Source organism: Saimiri boliviensis, chromosome 5, assembly GCF_048565385.1.
Source record: "Saimiri boliviensis isolate mSaiBol1 chromosome 5, mSaiBol1.pri, whole genome shotgun sequence".
NCBI classification, from domain to species: Eukaryota; Metazoa; Chordata; class Mammalia; order Primates; family Cebidae; genus Saimiri; species Saimiri boliviensis.
Window position 1 is genome coordinate 78,368,234 of NC_133453.1, and position 27,821 is coordinate 78,396,054.

At 36.1% G+C, this 27,821-nt stretch overlaps 1 protein-coding gene and 1 long non-coding RNA gene across 8 annotated transcripts in view; one reads left to right on the forward strand and one right to left on the reverse strand.

Annotated features, from left to right (window-relative positions):
* TANK (TRAF family member associated NFKB activator) overlaps nucleotides 1-27,821 on the reverse strand; it is a 92,554-nt gene that overhangs the window by 18,447 nt on the left and 46,286 nt on the right. For 4 of the 7 annotated variants that reach the window (XM_074399594.1, XM_074399593.1, XM_010329724.2 and 1 more), the window contains exons 3-4: nucleotides 15,741-15,852; nucleotides 14,258-14,376 (exon numbers count right to left, since the gene is read on the reverse strand). In XM_074399594.1, coding sequence (XP_074255695.1) covers nucleotides 14,258-14,376; nucleotides 15,741-15,852 — 231 coding nt within the window. Of the gene's footprint in view, nucleotides 1-14,066; nucleotides 14,377-15,740; nucleotides 15,853-27,821 lie in introns of those variants that run through there. The other 3 variants (XM_074399595.1, XM_003921938.4, XM_074399596.1) reach the window with 2 other exon arrangements.
* On the forward strand, nucleotides 1,487-25,288 carry LOC141584601 (uncharacterized). Its single transcript, XR_012517740.1, has 3 exons — nucleotides 1,487-8,167; nucleotides 19,143-19,381; nucleotides 25,212-25,288. It is a non-coding gene; the product is annotated as an uncharacterized LOC141584601 (long non-coding RNA).

Below are 27,821 nucleotides of genomic sequence, written 5' to 3' on the forward strand. Positions count from 1 at the left end.
CTCATATTGCAGCAGAGGCACAGAAGTGGCTGAAATTTCAGTTAAAAAGCCCACTAACGGGCCGGGCGCGGTGGCTCAAGCCTGTAATCCCAGCACTTTGGGAGGCCGAGGCGGGTGGATCACGAGGTGGAGAGATCGAGACCACCCTGGTCAACATGGTGAAACCTCGTCTCTACTAAAAATACAAAAAACTAGCTGGGCATGGTAGCGCGTGCCTGTAATCCCAGCTACTTAGGAGGCTGAGGCAGGAGAATTGCCTGAGCCCAGGAGGCGGAGGTTGTGGTGAGCCAAGATCGCGCCATTGCACTCCAGCCTGGGTAACAAGAGCGAAACTCCGTCTCAAAAAAAAAAAAAAAAAAAAAAAAAAAAAAAAAAAAAAAAAAAAAAAGCCCACTAACATTCTGGCTGGAAGAACCAGGAAGGAGAATGAGATCATAACCATGGTCACCAGAGAGTGAAGAAAAGGAGCTCTAGAGAATTTAAGAACCTCGAAATTCTGAGTTTAAACTCAGTCCAAGTCTCTGGCAGTCCCCAAGTTAGGCAAAACTAAAAGCTTTGCAGCTAAAGCTCAAAGGACTGAAATGAAATTAGAGCTGCCCCTCTCCATGGAAGTGACAGCCTGAGCTAATCAAGTTCATTGCCCGTAAAAAACAAAACTACCAATACCCTTCTCCACCGTAGAAAACATTTAGTCCATTTCTTAAACAAAAACTCCAAACATGTAAGTACTATATGACCCAATAAATGCACTCCCAGGCACTTCGAAAATTACGTTAACACAGAAACCTGTATACAAATCTTTAACAGCAGCATTCTATCTATAGAATAAAGTAAGAAAAAAGGTAGGAAGCGCTTTCTCCTCCAAAGCCATGATTATGTCACCTAAAAATGGTTATGGTAAGTAAAATTGCTCATTCAAAACCCTCAGTTTTGATTTCAGTTTACATAATGTTCTCCCAAGTGACCAACAATAATTCTGGCTCTTGTTTAGAAATTATTCTTTTTCAGGCCGGGCGCGGTGGCTCAAGCCTGTAATCCCAGCACTTTGGGAGGCCGAGGCAGGTGGATCACGAGGTCGAGAGATCGAGACCATCCTGGTCAACATGGTGAAACCCCGTCTCTACTAAAAATACAAAAAATTAGCTGGGCATGGTGGCACATGCCTGTAATCCCAGCTACTCAGGAGGCCGAGGCAGGAGAATTGCTTGAACCCAGGAGGCGGAGGTTGCGGTGAGCCGAGATCGCGCCATTGCACTCCAGCCTGGGTAACAAGAGTGAAACTCCGTCACAAAAAAAAAAAAAAAAAAAAAAAAAGAAATTATTCTTTTTCTGGCCGGGCACGGTGGCTCAAGCCTGTAATCCCAGCACTTTGGGAGGCCGAGGCGGGTGGATCACAAGGTCGAGAGATCGAGACCAACCTGGTCAACATGGTGAAACCCTGTCTCTACTAAAAATACAAAAAATTAGCTGGGCATGGTGGCGCGTGCCTGTAATCCCAGCTACTCAGGAGGCTGAGGCAGGAGAATTGCCTGAGCCCAGGAGGCGGAGGTTGCGGTGAGCCGGGATCGCGCCATTGCACTCCAGCCTGGGTAACAAGAGCGAAACTCTGTCTCAAAAAAAAAAAAAAAAAAAAAAAAAAAAAAGAAATTATTCTTTTTCTATCAAAATTCTGTAGAAAATTTAACTTTACTTATCTATGCACACATAACCAAGATAAAGGCAGATAAGAACTTGTCTTCTTTTCTTTTAGCATCAAAAAATCTTAGGGCAGGAGAAACCCTAAAGAAACTGAGGTTAGACTTTAGCTGAGTTGTAAAATTCAAAAGAAATCTGGGGGCCTCAGCAACTTTTTTTTTTTTTTTTTTTTGGCCAAGAAAGAACTTAGTGAAAAATAAGCAAACTACCAAGACCTAGTATCTTCGACAGGTCATAAGGGGAATGAACGTTTATCAAAAAGAAATAGTAGGAAGAAGAGTTTCAGATTCAGCTTTATCAAAAAGTTATCACTTTGTGCTCAGGGCTCAGGATAAGATGAGAAGAGCTGAAGACAGGAATGAGAAGTCTCAGGCTGCAGCATAGGTAAAAAAGAAAAGACAGGAGAGAATGTTCAATTAGCAGCAGCAAGAAAGAAAGCAAGGAGATTCACTGTGGCCATTCGGCCATCTAGCAGACATATGATCCAGGTGCAACTTCTAGAAAATACAGACAAGTCAGTGCTCCCTATAGTATTATTAAGATAAGATGTAGAAGAAAACATACTGTCTTTAATGTTAAGTAGTCAAGAGAAATCAGGAGTATAAATAACAATGAGTAAATCCATCAAATATGGAATTACTTAGAGGAAACTAAGCTTAAATGCAAAAATCACACTACTATTGATAAACGTAATAGAAGAGAGACAGCAAAAGATACTCATCTTAGAATTGTCTGTTTCCAAAAGGGACTTATCAGGGAGGGAGGAAAAAAACCACAGGTTAATGACAATGCAGAATGTGTGGAAACTGCTATACAATAGTTTCATTAGGATTCTAAGATACATAGCTTAGAGCATAAGTATATAGAAAGATGACTAACTGGCAAGGAAAAAAATCTTTCAGGGAATAAATCATCTTTCATAACACAGCAAGACACTGCTTTAACCAAGCAACAGAGAAGCTCAGAGACTGTACAGGTGCAAATGAAAAATTAGGTGACTCTTCCCCCTTCTCTACCCTCAAAATCTAGCAGTATCTTAGAGGAAACTACAAATCCAGTTTGTAGTTTGTTAAAATACAACACTAGGAAGAGTGTTAGCTGAAGATCCTGTACTTAAACAAAGCTAAGTGGTTTTCCTACTACTGATTTCAAATCCTAGATACAGTCTTGTGCCTTTAAAAAATTACCAGAGTACCTGGTATGCAGCACTTCACAGTCCTAGTGTTTCATGGAACATACTAGAAAATGCATCAGGAAGATATCTGCTATCAAATTATCTTTTAACAAATTAGAGTCAAAGTTCAGAGTCTGCTTTAGACTTAATATAGATTACAAGTATCATGATTTAAAGTATGAAGCTGTGAAACAGTTGATTACCCAATGTATATGAAAAGAACTGATGAGGAAGCACTAGGACCTTCATGTACAAATAAAGGTTCCTGAGGAGATGCTAGAGTATTCTTAGAACATGACATTTTTTCTGTAGGATGAAAAGTAACTTGCTGAGAAAAAGGCAATATGATTTTTTCTAACAGGAAATTATAATCTGGTTAAATCAGTGTTTCTCAAAATATGGTCCAGGATCCTTGAGGGTCCCAAGAGGCTTTCAAGGGATCCACTATTGGGAGAGGTAATCTGCCATGGCCCCTGAGCATCCTGGCACATTTTTTGCTGTTCATGTCAAGAATATGAGAATCTTACTATTCACTACCTGGGGCTTTTCTCAGGCTTGTGTTTGCAAAGATCAAACCTGACAGACTAGGCAATGTCTCCCTCTTGGACAAAAAGCAGGCATGCCTAATGCTTGCTATAACATGGTGGGTTCCCCAAGCTCAATATGCCTCTCCTTCATTGTAACCATTGCATCATCTGTATCTATATGTGTTACCTCCAAGGCAGGGCCAATGAAAATATGATGTTCTTGCTACTTGCTTTACTGTCAATAATAAAGTCCCTTTTCTCTGATTAACTTTTCTCTTTTCCTCCAGTACCATGAAACAGTAACTAGCTAATTAGCTTGTAAGTAAAATAAAATGAAATCCTAGACCCTGACATAATTGAAATCAACCACTGTCACAATTAAGATATTATTAATATTTGGATTTTTTTACTGTGTTGGCATTTAGACTGATAATGCAAAAACAATGGTGAGTAAAACTGCTGGTGCCCAAGTATGACGAAGGCCATATCAAAGTGTTGTTACTGTATTCTTCAACGTCACACGCTCAGTAAAAACAAAATTAAAAAAAAAAAAAAACAGCCAAAAAAAAAAAAGCCAGTTTCACCTCAGAATGTCCTTAATAAGGCAGTAAAAATGATATATTTTATTGAAACTTGACCTCAGCATATTTTTAATATTTTGTGTGACAAAAAGGGAAGTATACACAAAAGGACTTCTGCTGCATACTAAAGTACAATCACTGTCTTGGGGAAAAGTACTTGTGCAACTATTTGAGTTGCAAGTAAACTAGTCACTTTTCTAATGGAATGCCATTTTGGCTTGAAAGAATGACTGACATGCAAGCTATGGTTATTCAGACTTTTTCTCAAAAACAAATGAAGTTAGCCTGTCATGTTAAGGAAAGCAACTGACAAGATTTGTTGCCAATGATAAAATTTGAGCTTTCAAGTGAAAATTAAAATTTTGAAAACCTGTACCTGTCACAGTAAGCTTGACAGATGCCCAATACTTAAAAGATTTTTCTGATGAGATCAGTGATGATGATCAAATGTGATTTGAAAATATTATATAATAGGTCAACATTTGGAAGATCTATACAACTTAGTGAGCCAATATTTTCCAAATGATTGATTTATGATGTTACAGAATCATACATAAAAGACACATTGAAAGTACAAGATAGACCAACAGCTTTTACTGTAGCAAAAAGTTCATTGATATGGTTTCAGATTCCATACTGCAGCTAATATTTAAGACACTACCAAGTTTTAGTGCAGCATCAAAGAATATCCACAACTGCTAAAAAGGATATTAAAATACTCTTCCCCTTTTCAACCACATTATCTATTTGAGGCTGAATTTTCATCACATAATTCAACCAAAAAAAATTACAGCAGATTGAATGTAGAAGCATTTCATAGCACTAAAAAAAAACCAACTACCTTCAAAACATTTTGAGAATTTTTTTTTCAGACAGAATCTCACTCTTGCCCAGGCTGGAGGCAGTGGTGTAATCTTGGCTCATGCAACCTCCACCTCCGGGGTTCAAGGGATTCTCCTGCCTCAGCCTCTAGGCTGGGATTACGGGTGCCCACCATCATGCCTGGCTAATTTTTGTATTCTTAGTAGAGACAGGGTTTCATCACGCTGGCCAGGCTGGTCTTAAATTCCTAACCTCAAGTGATTCACCCACCTCAGCCTCCCAAAGTGTTGGGATTACAGGCGTGAGTGTCACCGTACCGTCAGATTCTGAGAACTTTTAGGATGACAGGTTATTAGGTTATAATATAATAATAAAAGATTATTTGTGAGTGCTATAGTTTGGATATTTGCCCCCTCCAAATCACATGTTGAAATCTGATCACCAATGTTGGAGGTGGGGCCTAATGGGAGGGGTCTGGGTCATGGGGGCAGATCCCTCACTAATAGATAAATCCTGGGGGCTGTGGATAAGTGAGTTCTTACTCTTTCAGCTCCTGAGAGAACTGGGTGTTAAGAGTTTGGTACCTCCCGTCTCTCTCTTGCTTTCTCTCTCACCATGGGATCTCTGCAATGCTGGCTACTCTTCACCTTCTGCCATGAGTGGAAAAAGCCTATGGTCCTTGACAGATACAGATGCCCAATCTTGAACTTTTCCAGACATCAGAATCATGAGCTAAGTAAATCTTTTTTCTTTATAAATCACCCAGCCTCAGGTATTCCTTTACAGCAACACAAACAAACAAAAATGGAGGTGGGCAGGGGGCTATTCCTTACCTACTGAGTGACAAAACAGCCTTACATGTCTTGGCCAAGAGAAATCAAGGCTGGATAGACTCTATCAACTCTATTGAGTTTTACATAAAACGAAGTGTGAGAAAAGGGATAACAGGGCAAATAAAGAGAAAAGCCATATAAGAGATATTCAAATTTGCTTCTAAGTTAGGAAAGAGAATTTAGAAAGTTAGATATTATTTCTCATTTTCTTTTCTTCTTCAAAAATTTCCCAGTATTTTACCAAAAGCAAAAACTGTAAAATGATGTACTGAATTAAAAAACACAGGCCCAGAGCAGGAAAGGGTTAGGATAAATTGATAATTTAGACTTGGAAACAAAGTTTCTGCAATAGAAAATTTCAATGTAATTATTAAAATGTTTTGGATATCAATATTGTTTTTCTCAAGAGTTTGTGTATTGGCTAGACACAGTGGCTCACGCCCTTAATCCTAGCACTTTGGGAGGCTGAGGCAGGTGGATCATTTGAGGTCAGGAGTTCGAGACTACCTGGCCAACATAGTAAGATCCTGGCGGTACTAAAAATACAAAAATCAGCCGGGTGTGGTGGTATGCGCCTGTAATCCCAGCTATTTGCTGGGAGGTTGAGGCAGAAGAATTGCTTGAGCCTGGAAGGCGGAGGTTGCGGTGAGCCAAGATCATGCCACTGCATTCTAGACTGGGTGACAGAGTGAGACACTGTCTGAAGAAAAAAAAAAGTTTGTGTATTATGACACTTTGGAAAAAACTGAACTTTTTTTTTTTTTTTTGAGACGGAGTTTCGCTCTTGTTACCCAGGCTGGAGTGCAATGGCACGAACTCGGCTCACCGCAACCTCCGCCTCCTGGGCTCAGGCAATTCTCCTGCCTCAGCCTCCTGAGTAGCTGGGATTACAGGCACGTGCCACCATGCCCAGCTAATTTTTTTGTATTTTTAGTAGAGACGGGGTTTCACCATATTGACCAGGATGGTCTCGATCTCTCGACCTTGTGATCCACCCGCCTCGGCCTCCGAAAGTGCTGGGATTACAGGCTTGAGCCACCACACCCGGCCTGGAAAAAACTGAACTTTAATGAATAAACTGGTTATTGTTTTCCTTTCTTATTAGTATTCTACCAGAAAGTCTACAAAAAAGGCTGGTCTCTAAAGAGGAGTAATATAGAAGCATTATTATAAAAATAGGTATATATAAATGCAGTTTCTAGAAAGAAAACCAGGAGAAGTGGTACATTTGCTCTGGACTGCAAGGTAAGGATCACCTGAGGTGCTACATATAAACACCTGTTTTTCTCCAGGTCTCTAAGTCCCAGCCTAGATTGGCCTGTGTCATTGCACAGTGTGCATAATCATCATTTCTATATGATAAAAGATGGAAAGAAAAGATTAAGCATTAAAGGAATTCAGGGGCAAATTTTTAAAAAGTTGAATAACAAATATATGCAGTCAAATTTATTTCAAGTTCCTCTCTTAGAAGAGGTGCTATGTGTTTAGATGATGTACATCAGATCTGACTTTTCCATAGAAATTGCTTAGTAGTTAAATATCTTGACTAAAGGCCTAATTTTTAGATTTTGATCAAATGATGAAAAACATATTTATCATTTACCTATAAATCATTTTAAAGCTTTTACAATGTGTATAAAACCAGGTACCTGGACAATATATAGCAACTTAATAAACAAATGTAATTTAAGAGACTTGTAATAAAAAGTGTCTGGAGTTTTGAGAGAAGCTATGGGGGCCCGTAACTCAGATGAAGATCCCTAACTGGATATTGCACCTGAAATCCACAGTACATAAGATATGAACAGTGTAAGGATGGGGATGCCATCTACGATCCGGACCTGTGAGATTAGGATTTTATTTGCTATAGAAGGTCAGAAAGCAAAACAGAGTTCAAGTTCATGTATGCCTGCCAAAACTCCTATGCATCAGAACACACCATGCAAAATGCTGCTCATTGAAGGACTGTCCATAGAATAAAGTAAGAAAAAGGTAGGAAGCACTTCCTTCTCTGAAGCCATGATATGCCACCTAAAAACGGTTATGGTAAATAAAATTGCTCATTCAAAACCCTTAGTTTTGATTTCAGTTTATATAATGTTCTCCCAAAGTGATCTAGAATGATTTTGGCTCTTGTCTAGAAATTATCCTCTTTCCATCCAAATCTTGTAGAAGATTTAACTTTATGTATCTATGCACACATAATCAAGATAAAGGCAAATAAGAACTTGTCTTTTCTGTACTCAAACCTAAATTTTGGACCCTTGATCAAGCCTACCTTCAGGTTATTGAGAATTTTAATTTTTAACTTAAGGTCTTATATGTTTTATCTGTGCCATAAAATTATAGTTAGAATTTCTTTTTTTTTTTTTCTTTTTCTTTAGACAGAGTTTCACTCTTGTCACCTAGACTGGAGCGCAGTGCTGTGATCTCAACTCACTGCAACCTCTGCCTCCCAAGTTCAAGTGATTCTCCTGCTTCAGTTTCCCAAGTGGCTGGGATTACAGGTGCCCACCACACATCCAGCTAATTTTGGTATTTTTAGTTTCGTTTTGTTATATAATTAGGACTTTACATTATTGTATAATGCTTGCTAATTGCTGTAGGTCTCCAAATCATCATTTCCCCAACCAGACTACAGCTCCTTAAAAGGGATAGATACTGTCTATTACTATAATACTATTACTACTCTTTTGTTTTTTTGTATTTCTGTTAATGACCAGCAAGGCTTGGCAAATAGTTCAATAACTACTTCTTGTGTAAGTGATTGACAAATAACTTTTTAGACAACAGCTTTCTTCAAACATGTCAGAGCTTCTATATTTACTTGCAATTGTCAGGTACAGCACATCTTATTGCTTGCAATTGCCAGCTCCACAGCTACATCATTGTTTATACTATTCTAAACCTAAAAAATCTTTCCTGCTCCTCAAAGCTACCATATCTGTTGATCTAATCACAACGATAGCTATATTTGAAATCTGCAAACTGTTTAACTGACATCTTTCATTAACAACTGCACTCGTCACATTAACTCAGATGAAAAATAAAGATGTATAAAGAATAAATTAGAAATATATAGACATGAGAATACATAAACACTAACTAGTGAACTCATATAATGTTCACTTCATGTTTTGGATCCTAGAATCTGAAATAACTTTTCAAAATTCAATAATGTTAATTTTTATAATTAAATCAAGACTTGAAGCTGGAAGACAGGGACAAGATGTCTTCGTTCTCCAGGGGTTGGCAGTATTAAGTGTACAGCCTGAATTCAGAATTATTGGATAAGTGAAGAAAAATAATTTACCAATATCATCAAATTGTTTTTCTGTTCTATATTATTGCTTTCTATATATTTTCTTGCATCAAACCACTCAAGAATTTTAGGTAATTCTCCACAGGAAGAAAAAGTGGCACAGAAAGATGCGGGCAAACAATTTCTGTCAAAACCTAGACACTCAAGATAGTATTTAGTTTGGCAACCAAACTATCTCCCAGAAGCAAATTATAAAAATATCATTTCTGAGATTATAAGTGACACAGTACATTACAATCCTGGTTTTTAAAAAAGTGAATTAAATTGACAATTGATAGTTTGTATTTTTATAGAATGACTTTATATTTGTTACACAAATGCAAAACTTGTTATTTAAATAGTAACTGCTGACATGGACATAAGTTACTATGACAATGGTGTTCTGTAAACAAGAGATGAATAGTCTTTGTCAAGAATAATTGTGTGCATTTTTGTTATTGATTTCCTATCTGCATTTTCAATTTTTAACATTGGTTATAAAAAAGAATTAGTAATATGTAACAATTTTTTGGTTCTCCAACATTGCTATTATTCTCTGGAAAGTATATTCATATTAGAATTTTTGAAACTGTACTTAAGATGACAGGCTATGGTATTTTTCCCTCTAAGATTAATAATCACATGATTCAGAAAGTTAAATCACTATTAAGTGAATATTAAGTTCTCTTACCTTTCGTCAATATTTGTCATAAGGTAAATTAAATATCAGCCCCCTTATCTCTTGATCTTTCGTATCCTCTTCTGTACACCAAAATCTACAAAATCTGTATTGCTTTTAAAATATATCTATCAAACTTTGATACTCTTCCCTTCAAGGGGTGCATCTTAATTTCTTCCTGAATTCCTTAGTGACTTGCTTCTAATAATGAACAAAATTAAGTGGAAGTGAAGGAATGTGACTTTCAGACTACATCACAGGGGGCACCTTTCTCTCCCTCAGATTCCTTACTTTGAGTGAAGTTAGCTGTCAGATTGTAGAGAGGCTCATGTGGAAAGGCTTCCTACCAACAGTCATGTGAGTGAGCCATCTTGGAAGTAGGTCCTCCAACCAGTTAAGCCTTCGATGACTGCAGTCCTTGCCCACACCCTGACTTCAACATTAGAGACCCTGAGTCAAGACCACCCAGCTAAGTCACTCCAGAACTCCTGATCCACAGAAACACAGATAAAATTTGTTGTTTTAAGCCCTGTTTTAGGGTAGGTCTAGAATAATATGATAGATAATGTAAAAGACTGCAAAATATCGTGGTGTACAAAAGACCAAACTAAGGTTTCCATTAAATTGAGTATTTGCTTCCCTACTGTCCAAGTAGAGTACTACAGGTCATCTAATGACAGAGGCTTTTTCTTTACCTTTTTCTGTCCCTTTAGGAGTCAAAGGATTTTTTGCATGCTTTTTGTGTAGAAATAACATGAATAGAGACTGACCTGTAAATTTCATGTTTCTTAAGTAAAAATTTCTAAAAGGCTCTCTTTCCCCTTCAAATATACCTCTTTCCTCTATGTCTCATTTTCTAAGGCAGCCACAGTGGCCATTTGCCAAAATGTCCACAAGTCGTTCCCTTCTCAAATATCCTGACAAAACAAAATCCTAAACAAAACAAATAGTCTAAAGAAAACACATTCTCAAACCACCCACCAAACAGAAGGAGGAAAGGACTGTGGGTGGCTTGTAGTGGCTTCCTTCTGTTACTGGTTCAAAGCATTTCTATTAACTTACTAATTCATTATAGAACTTAGGCCAATTGACTGGGAATGTGATTTCTAGAAATGGATTAGTTTTGCTGAAGACCAATAATATTAAAGCATAAAAACAGAATAAAAAAGAATCATACCATCACCTTAACCATTTCTCTATAAAGCCTTCTAGTTCTCATTCCTGTGGGTGCATACTTTTATAAAATTGCAACCAACTGAGCCAAGCTCGATGGCTCACGCCTGTAATCCTAGAACTTTGGGAGGCTGAGGCTGGTGGATTGCCTGAGGTCAGGAGTTTAAGACCAGCTTGGCCAACATAGTAAAATCCCATCTCTACTAAAAACACAAAAAATTAGCTGGGCATGGTGGTGGGCACCTGTAATCCCAGCTACTAGGAAGGTTGAGGCAGGAGAATGGCTTGAATCTGGGAGGCACAGGTTGCGGTGAGCCGAGATCGCGCCATTGCACTCCAGCTTAGACAACAAGAACGAAACTAAAAAAAAAAAAAAAAAAATTGCAACCAACCAACATGGATTTTTTTCACTGTGGAAGAAGCTTGAATATAATCATATATTCAGAGTTATTTAGGTTTCACCTGTATTAGCTAAAGGTGAATTATAACTTAAGTGTAGATCAACACGTAGGTCAATGGAACATATTTTAATTTCCATTGCTTGGAACATACACATATTACACATAGATCAACACATAGGCCAAATGGAACATATTTTAATTTCCATTGCTTGAATGGCCAGCACTTTTTCTAAATAGGCCTAATTTTTTACAATAAGGATACAGCCAACTCTCCAATATTCAATAAATCTAATTTATCCATTCTTTTAGAATATATTTTTACTTTTCTTTAATCCCCTATATGTTTAGTGCTCATTAGCACTTTGGCTAGAGATATATAATAGGAAAAGAGAAAGGTGAAATACGAGACAGTTAATTTTTATTAAATGGTTGCAGTCAAAGAAAATTGAGTTGATGAGCTATTCAAAGTATAAAGATGTGGCTATAACATAAACCTTTCCCCTATTAGAAAAGATAATTAAGAGAACTCACTGAAGTTAGATTTATTCCTTTCTCAGAGCTTTACTCCTTACTTGGAGATTTTTTTCTTACTGTCTGCCCACAAATATAGTTACATTTGAAGCAATATTACTAATTCTTGGCACACAGGCTATCTCTGAAATGATTTCTGTTACTTAAACTTAATTTCATTCCAGGTATCCAGATATATTTTTCACAGATAAAATACTTATCTTACAGAATTTAAACAAACATAATTTTTAAAAGATTTCTGTTGAAGTTCTAGTTTGGATACTTACTGACTGACAATAAACTTTTGTGAATGACAAATTATCCAAATTTAAAATAAACAAAACTATTAATATATCTTAGATTTTTTCACATCATCCCTTTTGTTCTAACCAAGGTTTTATTTTAAAAACTATATTCTACATACTATAAACTGGAGATATTCTACTACTTTCAAATAAATGTTATAAATGGAATAGGGATTTGGATTATTAAATTTATGGTAAATAACGGCATTTGGAAGACACTGAAACAGGAAGATTATACATATTGTTTACTTAAGCACTAAATTTATGTCAGCATTTATAGTAATTCAACAATTTTATAATGTACTACAATAGACCTAGTAACAAAATTGTATTTCAAAAAGTCAGAATCATTGTTTCTCAATTTCCTCTTTTGCAAAATAAACCTAATTTATTTCAATGGTTTCTTGTATTTATCAGCATTTTTAGATAAATGAAAATTTGAATGGGGGTGAAGAAAACTGAATGACTCAAATAATGGTTTCAAATAAAAATATATGTACTAAGGGGTACCAGGAGAACTTCTTAGTCTAAAATTTTTATTTATAGAAAAAGCTCTAAAAATTGGATTTCTCAAATTTGATATTAAATAATAAGATAGTCTTAGTTATACAATCAGTAACTAAGTAACCCTGACAAAGTTAAAATTTCCCACTTTATTTAGAAGGAAAGAAATAACTATAGCACTCTTGACTTAATTGGTCTTGTTGATATTAAGAAACCTTACTTGCTAGCTATTTTATTCAAAATATGTATCATCTCTCTAAAAGCCAACTCATCTCATTAAAAATATCCTTTTCAAACTTACAAAATTTCAATGACTTGTGAAAACACAGAGAACAATATAAGATACACATATATACTACCAAGTTTATAAGGGTTAACATTTTGCATACCTGCTTAACTCTTCTATTAAAAAAAAAGTTACAGATATAACTGAAGTCCCCATTAGTACTTTCTCAGATATCCCAGTCTCTTTTCTTGCCAGTTCTAGAGGTGATCGTTTTTCTAAAGAAGATGTGTGACCTTCCTGTCCAGGTTTTTATACCTTTATTACATATTTGTGTTTTCACAAACATTAATGTTATATTTTAAAAACGACACCAAGTATTCTAATTAACCAGGCTGTGCCTGTAGAATTACTTGAACCTGGGAGGTGGAGGTTGCAGTGAGCTGAGATCGCACCATTGCACTCCAGACTGGGCGACAGAATGAGACTTTGTCTCAAAAAAAAAACAAAAACAAAAGACAACAACAACAACAACCAGCTACATAAAGTATTCCCATTTTATCATTTTGTAATTTCCATCTTTACTTCACATTGCTATTGAAATTTAGGCAAATTTATATTTAGTATATTTTAATTTTTCTCAAGAGTTTCTAAAGATAGCCTATTCTGTTATTGGTGTATACTTAGGTTGTTTCTAACCCATGTAGCATAAATGTCCTTGTATATGTCTCTTTGCAGATATGTAGTATTTCTTTCTATATTACTTCAAGAAAGTTTTGCTTAAGCTAGTAGAATAGGTTTTTCTTTTTATAAACTAAGAACAGACAATTGAAGAAAAAACTAGAAAGCTATTTTCTAATTAGTGTCTTACTATTTAGCCAATTTTAATCTTCCATTTCATTGTCTATTTATACACACACACACACACACACACACACACACACACACACACACACACAGACACATGTACAAATGCATGCATTTTTTGTTTTTGAGACAGGTTCTCACTCTGTTGCCCAACCTGGAATACAGTGTCATGATCAAGGCTCAGTGCAGCAGCCTTGACCTCCTAGGGCCAAGCAATCCTCCCACCTCAGCCTCCTGAGTAGCTGGGGCTATAGGCATGTGCCATCCTGCCTAGCTATTTTTTTTATTTCTTGTAGAGATAGGAGTCCCCTGTGTTTCCCAGGCTGGCCTCAAACTTTTGAGCTCAAGTGATCCTCCCTCCTTGGCTTCCCAAAGTGTTTGAATTACAGGAGTGAGTCACTGTGCCCAGTCCTATTTCTTTGTTAAATATTTTCTTTGTCAAAATGCTTGTGATATAGAAAAAGGTCAATAGAAAATACAAAAACTTAGCCTTTATTTTTACTTGGAAATAGTTCTTCTATTTAGAAACATTTAAGTCACACATTTGTATACATGGAACTTCTATTCAGAATTCCAGTGGTAGACCACTTCAGAAAAATAAATGAGGAAGCTATGTTACGCATCAGCATTTGGATGCTGCTTTCTGCTGAAGCAATGTCTACCTTTGGTAGTTTTTCTCTTGCTATTCCTGAAATCGCTTTATCATGTGGCTGATCAAGAGTCAAATTATTCTTCCTTGTTTCATTGTCTTCAAGCAGAGGAACACAGCCATAACTCTTATCTGCAAGACAAAAACCTCTTGGACATTAGTAGAAAACCCTTATTTTTGGTACTACCTGAAAAAGCAAAAATAATACAAACTCAAAACCATAAAGATAATAGACTTTTTTTTTTTTTTTTTGAGACAGTCTCTCACTCTGTCACCAGGCTGGAGTGCAGTGGCGCGATCTCAGCTCACTGCAACCTCTGCCTCCCGGGTTCAAGCAATTCTCCTGCCTCAGCTTCCTGAGCTGGGACTACAGGCGCGTGTCACCACCCCCAGCTAATTTTTGTATTTTATTAAAGACAAAGTTTCATCATGTTGGCCAGGATGGTCTCGATCCCTTGACCTTGTGATCTGCCTGCCTCAGCCTCCCAAAGTGCTGGGATTACAGATGTGAGCCACTGTGCCCGGCAATGGAATAGATTTTAAGATAGAAATTTTAGAATAGTTACTTTGACAAGTTGTCTGTTTATATTTTTTCCTTCCCACTAAACACACAAAACCCCTACTCTCCAAAACCCACTAGTATGTAAAATATACAGAATTTAGAAAACTAGAAATATGCTCTTTGCATCTGTCAGCAACAATTCAACTTTTTTATGTCAGATTTTCAGGTATGCATTTCTTATTTAAGTAACTATTTGTATTATGACTCCAAGCTTATTATAGAAAAATTAGAAAATGCAGACATGCCAAAAAGAATAAAAAGTAAATGCTACCCAAATTTTTATTAGCTGTGAATTGTTCCTGTTAATATTTTGATTTATATATTCTATCAGATTTCTTCTTTTCCTAAACATATAAATTCACACAAGAACATCTTTTTCTGCATAAATGAAAATAACACTTATTTATGTATCCTGCTTTGTTCATTTTGCTATATATTGTGAACATATTCTTACAAGTTAGTATCTATTATCATCACTTTTCTTGGCTACATAGCTATTCATATAGATCACTGTAACTTAACTATTGAATATTTGTTTCTAGCTTTCCATGATTAAAAATTACACTGTGATACACATCCCTGCCTATATAGTTTCGAGTCTTCAACACATCTTTTCTTATGATATAGTCTTAGGACTTGAGTTTCTGGTTCAAAAGGCACAGATGTTTTCAAAAGCTTTTGCTATTTACTGGAAAATTGCTTTTTAGGAAGTTTTATAAATTTAGAGTTCTACCATATAGTATAGTATATGTGAAAGTTTACTTTCCCATATCCTGCAAGTGTTCATTTAAATAAACATAACATATAACGGTACCACAGTTACAATATCATAACTACTGAGAAACAAGGAAGGAATAAAATAGAAAAACTCAGCTTACATCTTCCTTTTCTCCAAGAGGTTCTAGAAATATATAAAAAAATAACATGAACATACCTTGACTGGAATTCACAAGAAGTAACTGTGATTTTAGCTTGTCAATAATAGTTTGTTGAAGTGACAGCTGTTCCTGTTGTTCACGTATTCTCTGCTCATAGTTCTCAGTCTGCTGACATAAAAACAAGTTAGCCTGATATTTACTGACAGAAATGAACATATATTTACCATCCATTAATAATAGAAATAGATATGAGTTGCCCACACAGTCATTTCGCAGGTATTGTGGATTTATTTATGAGATTAAAAACTAGCTTCAGGAATGTACTTTTAATTGTTATAAACATCACTGATTTAAGACTTAAAGCACTGTAAAAGTTTTAAAAATTATCCTATTTAAAGACATTTCAGTCAAGGATTCAATCTATGATTTCCTGATCCTTCAGTAAGGATCAAAATTGAAATTTAGCATTATTCCTTAATGAAACAAAAGCATGAATGATACAACAGATGCTATATTAAAGTGATTCTTTAAAAATACTAACTTTAAAGAATCAGATTTTATGTATTTCAAATAAACACATTTTTGAATTTATTTTTAGAGTACACAAATGCTAAGGAAGTAGCTATAACTATGACACTATGAAAATCAAAGGGGCAAATACAAATTATAAAATTATACTGATAGAAACTTCTCTGCTAAGTTTTCAGAAATTAAGAGAACACTGGCTGGGCATGGTGGCTCATGCCTATAATCACAGCACTTTGGGAGGCCGAGGCAGGCAGATCACCATAGGTCAGGAAATCGAGACCAACCTGGCCAACATGGTGAAACTCCGTCTCCACTAAAAATACCAAAAATTAGCTCGGCATAGCAGCAGAGTCTGCAATCCCAGCTACTCAGGAGGCTGAGACAGGAGAATTGCTTGAACCTGGGAGGCGGAGGTTGCAGTGAGCTGAGATCGTCCTATTACACTCCAGCCTGGGCAACAAGAGCAAAACTCCATCTCAAAAAAAAAAAAAAAAAAAAAAAAAGAAATGAAAAAAAAAAGGAAATTATGAGAACACCATGGTTGACCCCTTTGGTGTCTATCTTAAATGCCATAGTTTCCCTTATATTGTTAATCCATTCATTTTGCTATTTTATTGCAATGGCTGTGAGAATAAAGCAATGACAAAAGACACAAGTTTGTACTGAGGAATACAGATGCTGCAAACCTTCAAGCAAATTTGAAACTGTTGTACCACAATTACCAAATTAGTACAGTCTTAAAAACATATCACCAAACAATAACAGAGAACTTTTGTTTTAAATACCAATTTCTCTCCCTGGAGGGACAAATAAATAATGACTAAGTTGTAAATTCCTTGAAATATAAAATGGAGTCCTAATAATCTCAGAATGACATTCAGTAGATACTAGACATTTGACTTTAAACTGAGTCTTAAAGTTCAAAATTACTGAAGCTCTATTATTTTCAGGGACCAATAAACTTAATTTTTCTTTTCTTTTCTTTTCTTTTCTTTTCTTTTTTTTTTTTTTTTTGAGATGGAGTCTTGCTTTGTAACCCAGGCTGAAGTGCAGTGGTGTGATCTTGGCTCACTGCAACCTCTGCCTTCCAGGTCCCGGTTCAAGCAATTCTCCTACCTCAGCCTCCCAAGTAGGTACGATTATAGGCATGAGCCACCATGCCCAGCTAATTTTTGAATTTTTTAGTAGAGACAGGGTTTCACCATGCTGGCCAGTCTGGTCTTGAACTCCTGACTTCGTGATCCACCCACCTCGGCCTCTCAAAGTGCTGGGATTATAGGCATGAGCCACTGCATCCGACCAACTTAAAATTTTTAATAAATTACATAGCTGTTCATAGATTAGCAAATATAAATCAGCTTAAGAAATTAAAGCAAAATACACATTTTCCCAAATAAAAGGTGAACTTTTATCAGTAATATACTTCAGATATGAATAACTGACAAAGCTGATAAGCAATCCATGTAGGGCACTGTCTTTGCACATTGCCTAAAGGCTGTCTTACATAATTTGACATTCCCCACAGTGTTCATACGGATTAAATGACTTATACAAAGGAGGTATTCAGTGCATGCTCACTGAAAAATTTAAAAAGGTAATACAGATCCTAAGTAAATTTTCTTATTATGAACAGAAGAATGAATCATTTGAGTCTATCTGAAGCATATGCCCAATGAATATGTCTCAGAATTGATCACTGATACCCAAGTCTAGTCTAAGGCCTGGCTTCCCAGGATAAGACATCTTGTTCCTTTATAAATTCACAACCAACCCCAAAGAAAGAGTGTGGTAAGCTGACTGAATGAAGGATCCAAAAATCTATAGCAAATTATAAATACCTTAGATTTACTTGGGCTATACAGTGCCACCAGGGCTGAAGAATCAGCAAACAAGTTACAGTCATCTCTATATATTTCTGTGTTAATTAATACTTAATAAAGTATTATAAAGGTCAACAGCAATGGTTCTATTTTCTCTGCTATGGGAAATAGAATAACAAGAATCTATGTTTTCCTCCTATACTTTTCACATACTTATGTTCTAGCAGTTATAATATTCTAGTCTAATTGTCTAATGTCTCATTTCCATCTAGACTGAACTTCTCAAGGGTGGAGATTATTTCCTCTGGTATCTCCAGAATATTACAGAGTGCCTGGCCCATATTCCCATATTGGGATGCTCAGTAAATATTAGTTGAATAAACAAGCTAATTAAGTTGTTAAATAAATATCAGAATTGAGCATCCCATGCTGCTGCTCTGCCTATGGAGTAGCCATATTCTTTTATTCCTTAATTTTCTTAATAAACTTGCTTTCACTTAAAAAAATTTATCAGAGGAATAGATATGCTTTCAGAAGTGATCTGAAGGAATGGAGAAATGACTTTGCTTATATTTCTCTAAAGGAAACAGGAAAAATAGAAACAAGGTCAGCAGGTAAATAAGACAAAGGGAAATTAAGTTTGAGAAAATAGATGTAAAAGATAGGTAATGTTTGAAGATTTTTTTTTTAGAACAATGGAAGCTTACACTGTTAGAAAAAAGGTAGTAATTTAAGAAAATGCATATTCAGAAAAGAGTAATAAGATTTTGATAACAGATTATGAGAGGGAACGTCCAAAAGGAAATATTCTTTCAAATTGGGAAATAACCAGTAGAATTTGGTTTATTTGCTGTTTGGAAACTAAATGAAACTAGTCTTATTTTCATTTTGCAAAATGCTTTTGTTCACTGAACATATCTGCTTAAGGTTAAAACCTGAAAAATCCTTTTACAAGGTCAGATTATTGTTGCACAGTCATAGTATTTTTTTTAAATACAATTACAAAGCAAGTACATTCCAGCACTATCAAAGACCCTACAAAATAGAAAACTCACTAACAACCACATTGAAAATGTACAACAGCAATGTCTTGTCAACACTTCTGTACAGAGCACAGACATGACAGCTAAAACAGACAGAAGAGAAGATGCTTTTGACAGCCAGTGTGTGTGAATGATTCTTTGAGTCAGATGGCAGCAACAAGTTACCAACTAGGAGATCTGCATGACAACTAACCATCCATCTGTATCAAACACCATCTGGCCAAGATGACTCTGGCTTCTGTGTATGTGACACTCCTTCCAATTTCAAAGACTAGCAAAACAAGTGGTCTACCAGCATCTAAAGAGGTAAACAGGTGCCTGCATACTTGTGCTATAAGTTACTTTGCTTTTTATTTTATTTATTATTATGTTATTTGTAAAGAGACAGGGTCTTGCTATGTTGCCCAGGCTGGTCTCAAACTCCTGGGCTCAAGTGATCCTCCTATCTTAGCCTCCCAAAGTGCTGGGATTACAGGCATGAGCCACCATGCCTAGTCCATATGGTTAACTTTGTATTCTTTCTTAGTGTTCAAAAGTAAAACTTAAAACACTGGTGATCAGATAGAGCACACATCCTAAATTTATTAAAAATGGTTGCCCATATTCTTGACTATGATAAACAAAACAAAAAGTTTATTTTTAAAACTGCCCTTTTATCCAGACAAAATTTCAATATTTCCTCTTCAAAACTAAGGCAGCATATTTCCTATAATTTTGTATATTTAGCTGTTTAAATTTTCATGAGTATCATAAATATTAAAATAGTTTCATAAACTGAATTTTTTCCTATTGCTGGCATTGAACATTTTTTTTAATATATATATTTTCCAAGGCACTTATTTCTTATGTAGGGGAAAAAAAAGTTTAAGTGCTCTTAGGTCATCTACAATATTCTAAGTTAAGTCAAACATTTCTGCTCATCCTCAATAACTAACTTCAATATTCTAAAAAATATAACTGCTTTCCTCCAAAGATTTATTAAGGAATTTAATAAATGTGGAATGGATTGAAAAAAAATGAAATAGTCCCAATTTAAAAAGCTTTCAAATTGTTCCAAGGTTAACAAAGAGAATGAAAGATTTACTGAGGGATTTGCTTAGATACCACAAATGTTCTCAATAGGAAGCTCCACAGTTCATGAAGGAAGATAATTAAATATTAATTATCCTAATACATAGCACTTTAGACAGAAACTAATTAATTTAGACACAATCTAATTAAAATGCATCTTGAAATTTTGGTAAGGTAAGAATCAACTTCAATTTTGAGTTTTCTTTAAAAAGTATGAGATTAAACAGAATCAGCAACTTAGAGATCCTGGCTTACACAGGTCTTTCTTCAACCATTTTCTGCCTACTAGGTTAAAAGCCCTGTACGTTTCCCATCCTCCAGTACCAAGACTTATCTAGAAGATCTCCAATTTGACAGAGTAGATTTCCAATCTAATTATCTACTTTTATAAATATAAATTGCCACCAATTTCTCAGCATGCCAAATGGTAAAAAATGACAAACTTTTTTTATTTTACAATCCTGTGCTTTGGTCCTGATTAATTTATTTGCCTCTTTGAGCCTTTCCCTTCTTCCTCTTTAAATAAAAATTATACTTACATGAAGGATTGAAAAAGACAGAATATATAAAATATTTGTCTCACAATATGCTCTTTGCAAAAGTTAGTTCCTGTCTTTTAACAATGAGCAAGGCATCTACATATCTAAAGCTGTGGGAGTGAGGTCAATGCAGAGAGTTGCCATCTGGGCAATTCCTAGAGGAGCTGTCCAGTCAAGGTCATCCCAAGACCCCAGACCAGTAGAGCCACCAGTGTGCAACTCTAGGCTGGGACAACTAAAGACCTGCAACTCCAACACACAAGAAATGCAGTCAGCAATGTCATGGGGTAGGGTTGCCTGGATCCTTGGGGACCCAACTTCCACCCCAATATGTCCAGAAAGTGAGAAACGGAGCTAAAGACTATACTCAACATTCAAGATTTAATGTTTGCCCTACTGAGTTTTTTTCTTGTTTATTTGAGGTGTTTGGATTTGGCTAGAAGATGTTAACCCTTTGTTCTTTCCTTTTGCTCCATTTTGTACTGGGAATGTCTATCCTATGTCTGTCTCACTATTGTCTTTTGGAAACATGTGTGTAATTTCACAGGCTCACAGCTAGAGAGAAATTTGTCTCTAGATGAACTGTACTTTGAGTCTCATCTCCGTATCTGTTTAGGTGAAACTTTAGATTTTAAAGTTGATGCTAGAACAAGCTAAGTCTTTTTGGGGCTTTTGGGATGAAATAAATATATATCACGTACATGTATCTCAAATATTTTCTATGTGTGCAGGATATAAATCTGGGGGAGCCAGGGGTGAAATGCTATGATTTGAATGTTGACATTCAATATCAACATTCACGTTGAAACTTAATTCCCACTGTGATGGTATTAAGAAGTAGAGCCTTTTAGGCTCTACTTCATCTTAATAAGATGAAGGCCTTTATAAAAGAGGCTTCACACAGAGTTCAGTCCTTCTTGCCCTCCATCCCTTTAGTCATATGAGGACACAGTGTTCATACCAATAGATGATGCAGGAATGAGGTGCCATATTGGAATTAGAGACTCGGCCTTCATCAGACACCAAGCCTGCTGAAGCCTTGATCTTGGACTTCCCAGCCTCTTAAACTGTGAGAAATAAATTTCTATTATTTATAAATTATCTGGCATAACATATTTTGTTATAGAGTACGAATGGCCCAAGACACACAGCATGCAGTGCATATGTTTATGAACAAAAGCTCTGGTTATCACTGAAGCCAACTCTCTCAATCTTTTTTCTAGTTCATTGTAACCTAGGACTCAGACGTTTCTTTATGAGAAATCAGTATGGTATCTCCATTGAATCAAAAACATCTGTCAAGCAAACAAAACAAAACAAAACAAACCCTGATTGTTAAAAGTTTACAGAGACAAAATGAATGAAATGATTAAAGATTAATGGCTATTAGAAGTTATACAAATCACACATTTATTGAAAAATGCAAATAACAAAATGACCACTATCACCAACACAACAAAAATAATATACAAGCATGTACAGATATGTACAAAGTAAAAAGTGGCAGTCTTCTCCCTTACTTTGCCTTCCATTATTCCTCAAGGGTACCTACTATTGGCATTTTGGTATATACCCTTTCAGAACTCCTATATACAAGTGTGTAAATGTACCATCCTTTTTTACAAATGAGAACTATTCTGCAACCAAATTTTTCAACTCAGCAACACATTATCATCATGTGATAATTTCATTAAATACTTACTATGTACCAAAATCAGTTTTATTGTCATCATCTCATTTAATCCTTAAACCAATCTTCCCAGGAGACTATTTCCCACATTTTACAGATAAGAAAACTGAGTCTTAAACAGGTACAAAATAATCTGCCTAGGTTCACTGTAACCTCCACCTTCCAGGTTTAAGTGATTCTCTTGCCTCAGCCTCCCGAGTAGCTGGGATTAAAGGTGCCCACCCCCACTGATCCCCAATCACACCTGGCTAATTTTTTTATTTTTAGTAGAGACAGGATTTCACCATGTTGGCTAGGCTGGTCTCAAACTCCTGACCTCAAGTAATCTACCTGCCTCAGCCTACCAAAGTGCTCAAGTATCAATTTTAATCTTAACTATTAAGATTTCTGAGTAGATAGCAGAACTAAGATTTGAATCCAGGCTTGCCTGAATACAAAGCCCAAGCCTCTAACTAACCACTATGCCATATCATACAAGTACATCTAGCTCGCCTGAGGCCCTCTCTTGCTATATACTCTCTTTCTAGGTAATCTCATCCATGCCAGTGGCTCAAATTTTTTGTGTAGTTCAGATCTCTCTTCTAAGCTATAGATCTATGTGGCTGTTATTGGGGAAGCACTTCGAATATTCAACATAAATGATTTCCCTCAATTACCACTCCCTCTCATCTCTCCTCTCCATCCCCTAAAAGTCTTGTTGTTTGCTAGTATTCCTCTTCTTGGTGTATGGTGTTCTTATCTATATAGAAAGCTGTAACCATCTTTGACATCTATTTATTGCATAGCCAATCCATTATCAAGTATCAATTTTATTGTATTTATTTTTATTTATCTTTTTAAGGTGGAGTCTTACTCTTTCACAGCTCTGTCTTACTCGCTGGAGTGCAGCAGCTTGATCTAGGCTCATTGCAACCTCCATTTCTTGGGTTCCAGCGATTCTCCTGCCTTAGCCACCTGAATAGCTGGGATTACAGGCACCCACCATCACGCCTGGCTAATTTTTGTATTTTTAGTAGAGACAGGGTTTCACCATGTTGGCCAGGCTGGTCTTGATCTCCTGACCTCAAGTATTCTGCCTGCCTAAGCCTCCCAAAGTGCTGGGATTACAGGTGTGAGTCACTGCACCTGGCCCCAACTATCAATTTTAATCTTAACTATCAATATCTCTTAAATCTACTACCACAACCTTAATGGACTGCTGCAATAGCCTAACTATTCTCTAGCAGCCACTGTGCTCTTTGCAAAATGCACATGTAATCAATCATATTACTCTGTACTTTTTTCCTACTCCTCTCCATTGTCCCTCAAAAAACCTTAAATGGCTTCTTACGCTTTTAGAATAAAGAACCAAAAGTCCTTAATATGGTCTCCAAGTCCCTACTAAGAGCCCCTGACTCTTCTCATTGTGCTATTTCCCTTACACGTTGAGTTCTTTTAGGCCAATGGATCTTTATGATGCAGGCCTTGTACTTAAAAAGCCCTCCACTCCTGCCCTATCAAAAATCATTGCATAATGGTAATCTTCTCTGACCTCCTAAATTATGTCAAATTCCCAACAGACATTCTAATAGCAATTTACCTTTCTTCATGATACTTTGATCAGAGTTTCAAGCTATATTTGTGAGAGTGTTTGATTAGTCTCCGCTTTACTAGACTGTGCCACCATTCCATGAAGCAGGAAGCAAGCACGGCTGTTTGATTATCACTGTAGATTTAGTAGTTTGTGTAGTTCTGGACACATAGTAGGTGCTCAATATATTTTTGAATGAATATCATTAATTCTTTATTAACCAATATTCTTGAACGTATATCCTACATAGCTATCTAAAAGTTTTAACAGGACATATTTCTAGAAGTAAAACCTTGGAAGAAAAGTTAACAAATATTTTACAGTCTGATATGTGGAAAGTAAATCTATTGGCAAAGCACTGACAATGTAAAATGAAGAAATAAAGCTTTGAACAGAAACTACCTGGAGCACTTTTACTGTAGTATCAGTAGCTTCGTTAGCGAAAAAAATACATAGAATGAACTGCTTTCCCCCATCAACACTTTGCATACAGTATACATGTTGTTCGGGAAAAAAGAAAGGAAAAAAAGAGAGTGGTAAACAGCAATGAGGCCATTTACATCTTATGTGAAAATGAAGGATTTTTAAAAATGTAGTACCTATAATAAAGGTATATTATGCCTTTTGCAATCCTTTAAAATATGTTTTACAAGCTTTTAGAGGTAGCATAAGCCATAGACTTAAGGTTTACATTTCAGATGGATCAAGACTAGCTCTTGAATAAAGTAATCTGACAACAAAACAGTCCTTATTGCTTTATATTTATTGTCAGATAAACGTTAGAGAAGATCTGTAATTTATGATAAAAAGACAACCCATAGTAAATTTACTCTTATTTTAGGCTTTCTCTTCAGCCTTACTGGCTAGTCAATAAGACTCTTTGCTTAGCAAATTAGATAGTTTTAAATATTATGTATCCTTCACATTTCTTCTCAGTACAAAGAAAAAGCAATTAATATCATAGCACCGGAACCATTTTAGAAATAAGGATATTGCTTCCTTTCTATGTAAGACTTTGTCAATTTCTCTCTTTTAATCAAGTGGGGGCAAGAAGAGAAAAATTTCATCTCAAATTTCTTTTCTCAACAAAGAGATTTCTATTTTCTGATTACATAATGCAAAGGATCTTGGGACAAGCAGAAGTCAGTTGCAGCTTTTCTATAACCTAATCATTTATGATTATGGTAATCTGACTTATAAATGGTAATCAGTTTTAATATTTTCAGATGTCTTAATTATTTTATTAATGATTCTTTTCTTGGAAAGATGGTGAAAGAAGCAACAGAAGTCTCTCCCATGGAACAGTGGCAGAAATTGATGACAAGTAACTTGGTATGAATAATAAATTGATTAAATATTTAATTCCGTATTATGGAATTGTGTGATACCTGAAACTAACCAGACAATTTTAGCCTTGTCAGCCAAAAGATGTGGCAAGGACTGCTAATTATTCCCCATATCAATTTTCTTTCTTTTAGTAATACAGAGTTTTAATTGGGCACATGGTCATCCAGCTAGAGGATATATTTACCAGCCTTCTTCACTACTAGATGTGATCATGTGACTAAGTTCTGGCTAAAGGGTGTGAACGGAAATAATCGTATAAATTTTGGACAACATCATTAAAAGAAAGCTGTCTGCTCTTCACTTCTCTTCCCCTTCTCACTGGCAAGGAAATAAGGAGAGCAGCCTCTGTGATTTCAGAGAGGGAAACCATATTTTAAGAATTGTAGAGCTGCCTTACTATCCCTGTTCTATTCACCTGTGGACTGTCACAAAAAAGAGAACTTTTTTTGTTTTTGTAATAGAGACAGGGTCACACTATGTTGCCCAGGCTGGTCTTGAACTCCTGGGCTCAAGCAATCCTCCTGCCTTGGCCTCTTCAAGTGCTGGGATTACTGACATGAGTCTTTGTGCCAAGCAGAGACAGAAGTCAACTTTTATATTTATGCACTGCATTTCTTAGTCTCTCTGTAACAGCTTATCCTATATAATAACCAATCCAGGGGTCAAGCCAACTCTACCACCCTATACTCTCTATAATCATCTTTTGTCTTATTCTGTAAGTATATTAAAAGTTAGAGGCTATTGTGATTAAAAGATTCTACTTTGGAATGAACAGAAGACCTCTTACTATGGGTATGGGTATGTGTATGAATGCTTACACATCCCAAAATATGTAATAAGCAATATTTGACTGTGAAACTTTTAAGTGAATGTTCTTTACACACACACACACACACACACACACACACACATATATATATATATATACATATATTTTTTTGAGACGGACTCTCACTCTGTTGCCCAGGCTGGAGTGCAGTGGTGTGATCTCAGCTCATGATAACCTCCACCTTTTGGGTTCAAGTGATTATCTTGCCTCAGCCTCCCGAATAGCTAAGACTACAGGCACATGCCACCATGCCTGGCTAATGTTTTTATTTTTAGTAGAGACAGGGTTCCACTGTGTTGGCCAGGTTGGTCTCAAACTCCTGACCTTGTAATCTGCCAGCCTCAGCCTGCCAAAGTGCTGGGATTACAGGCGTTAGCCACCATGACAAGCCACTTATCTTTTAATTGCTAGCATATATGATGTTCCTGGCACATGATAAATTGAAGAATGAGTAAAGGAAATATTAATAGCAAACTTTATACTCTAGTCTCTCTTGGTAAAAAGATAGGTATATATCACAAAGTAAGGATGTATCCAAGAAGAGAGGAGACAAAGTTATTCCTAGCAATGGGAAGCAAACAGTTTGAAAACCTGGAATGAGCTAGCTTAGTATAATGAGTATGGTCTTTGGTCTGATAAATCTAGTTTCAGTATAGACTCTGCAACTTAGATTAGAAAATCAACATTTCTGAGTCTCAGTTCCTCATTTGAAAATAAAGCTAATGATACCTACTTTTGTAGAGCTATGAGGATTTAAAATGTAGGGTATGTAACACTTGTAGAATATGCTCATTCATTAAATGTTAATTTTCCTTTCTGATTTATGAGTAATATGAATTTAAATGTTGAAGGAGGGAAGAAGACTAGTTCTGTGTATCTGAGATTAGCGCACTGCTTCAGTGTATCTGAAATTGTCTGGTGTTTTAGTATGATCTAGAATGAGGGCTATACCAGAAGGATAAACTAAAAAGAGCCATGTTTTAAGACTAGAGGTTCTTAAAAAAAAAAAAAAAAAAAAAAAAAAAAAAAAAAAATTAACAGTATGGTGGCAAGAGAGCCTAGGTTTAACAATGAAAAAAATTAGTCTAGAACTAAAAGAGAAAAACACTACTTATGGGCCAGGTAAAATAAATATACGTGGTGATCAATAGCAGGACACTAGTAGTAGGAGGAGAGATTATCCTTTGAAATTTATGTGAAGTAGATTTAGGGTAAATAAAAGGTAGTATTATTTCACACAGCAGCTTATTAAACTCATTACTCTCTTGCAATGGTACAGGTGAGAAAAAATGGTGACTATGTAAGTTCAGGTCTGGACATTCAGTTTAATGGGGCTTACAAGTAGCAGTGAGACATATGGGTCTATAGTTCAGAAGGCAGGTCTACACTAGGATTACAGATTTAGGAGTTATTGTCACAGATATCTCAAGCCACAGGAAAAAATGAAAAGGTTCATATAAGAATATAAAGTAAGGGCTGGGCGCAGTGGCTCATTCCTGTAATCCCAGCACTTTGGGAGGCTGAGGTGGCCAGATCACTTGAGGTCAGGAGTTCGAGATCAACCTGGCCAACATGGTGAAGCCCATCTCTACTGAAAATACAAAAACTAGCCAGTCATGGTGATGGGTACCTGTAATCCCAGCTACTTGCAAGGATAAGGCAGGAGAATGGCTTTAACCCAGGAGGTGGAGGTGAGCCAA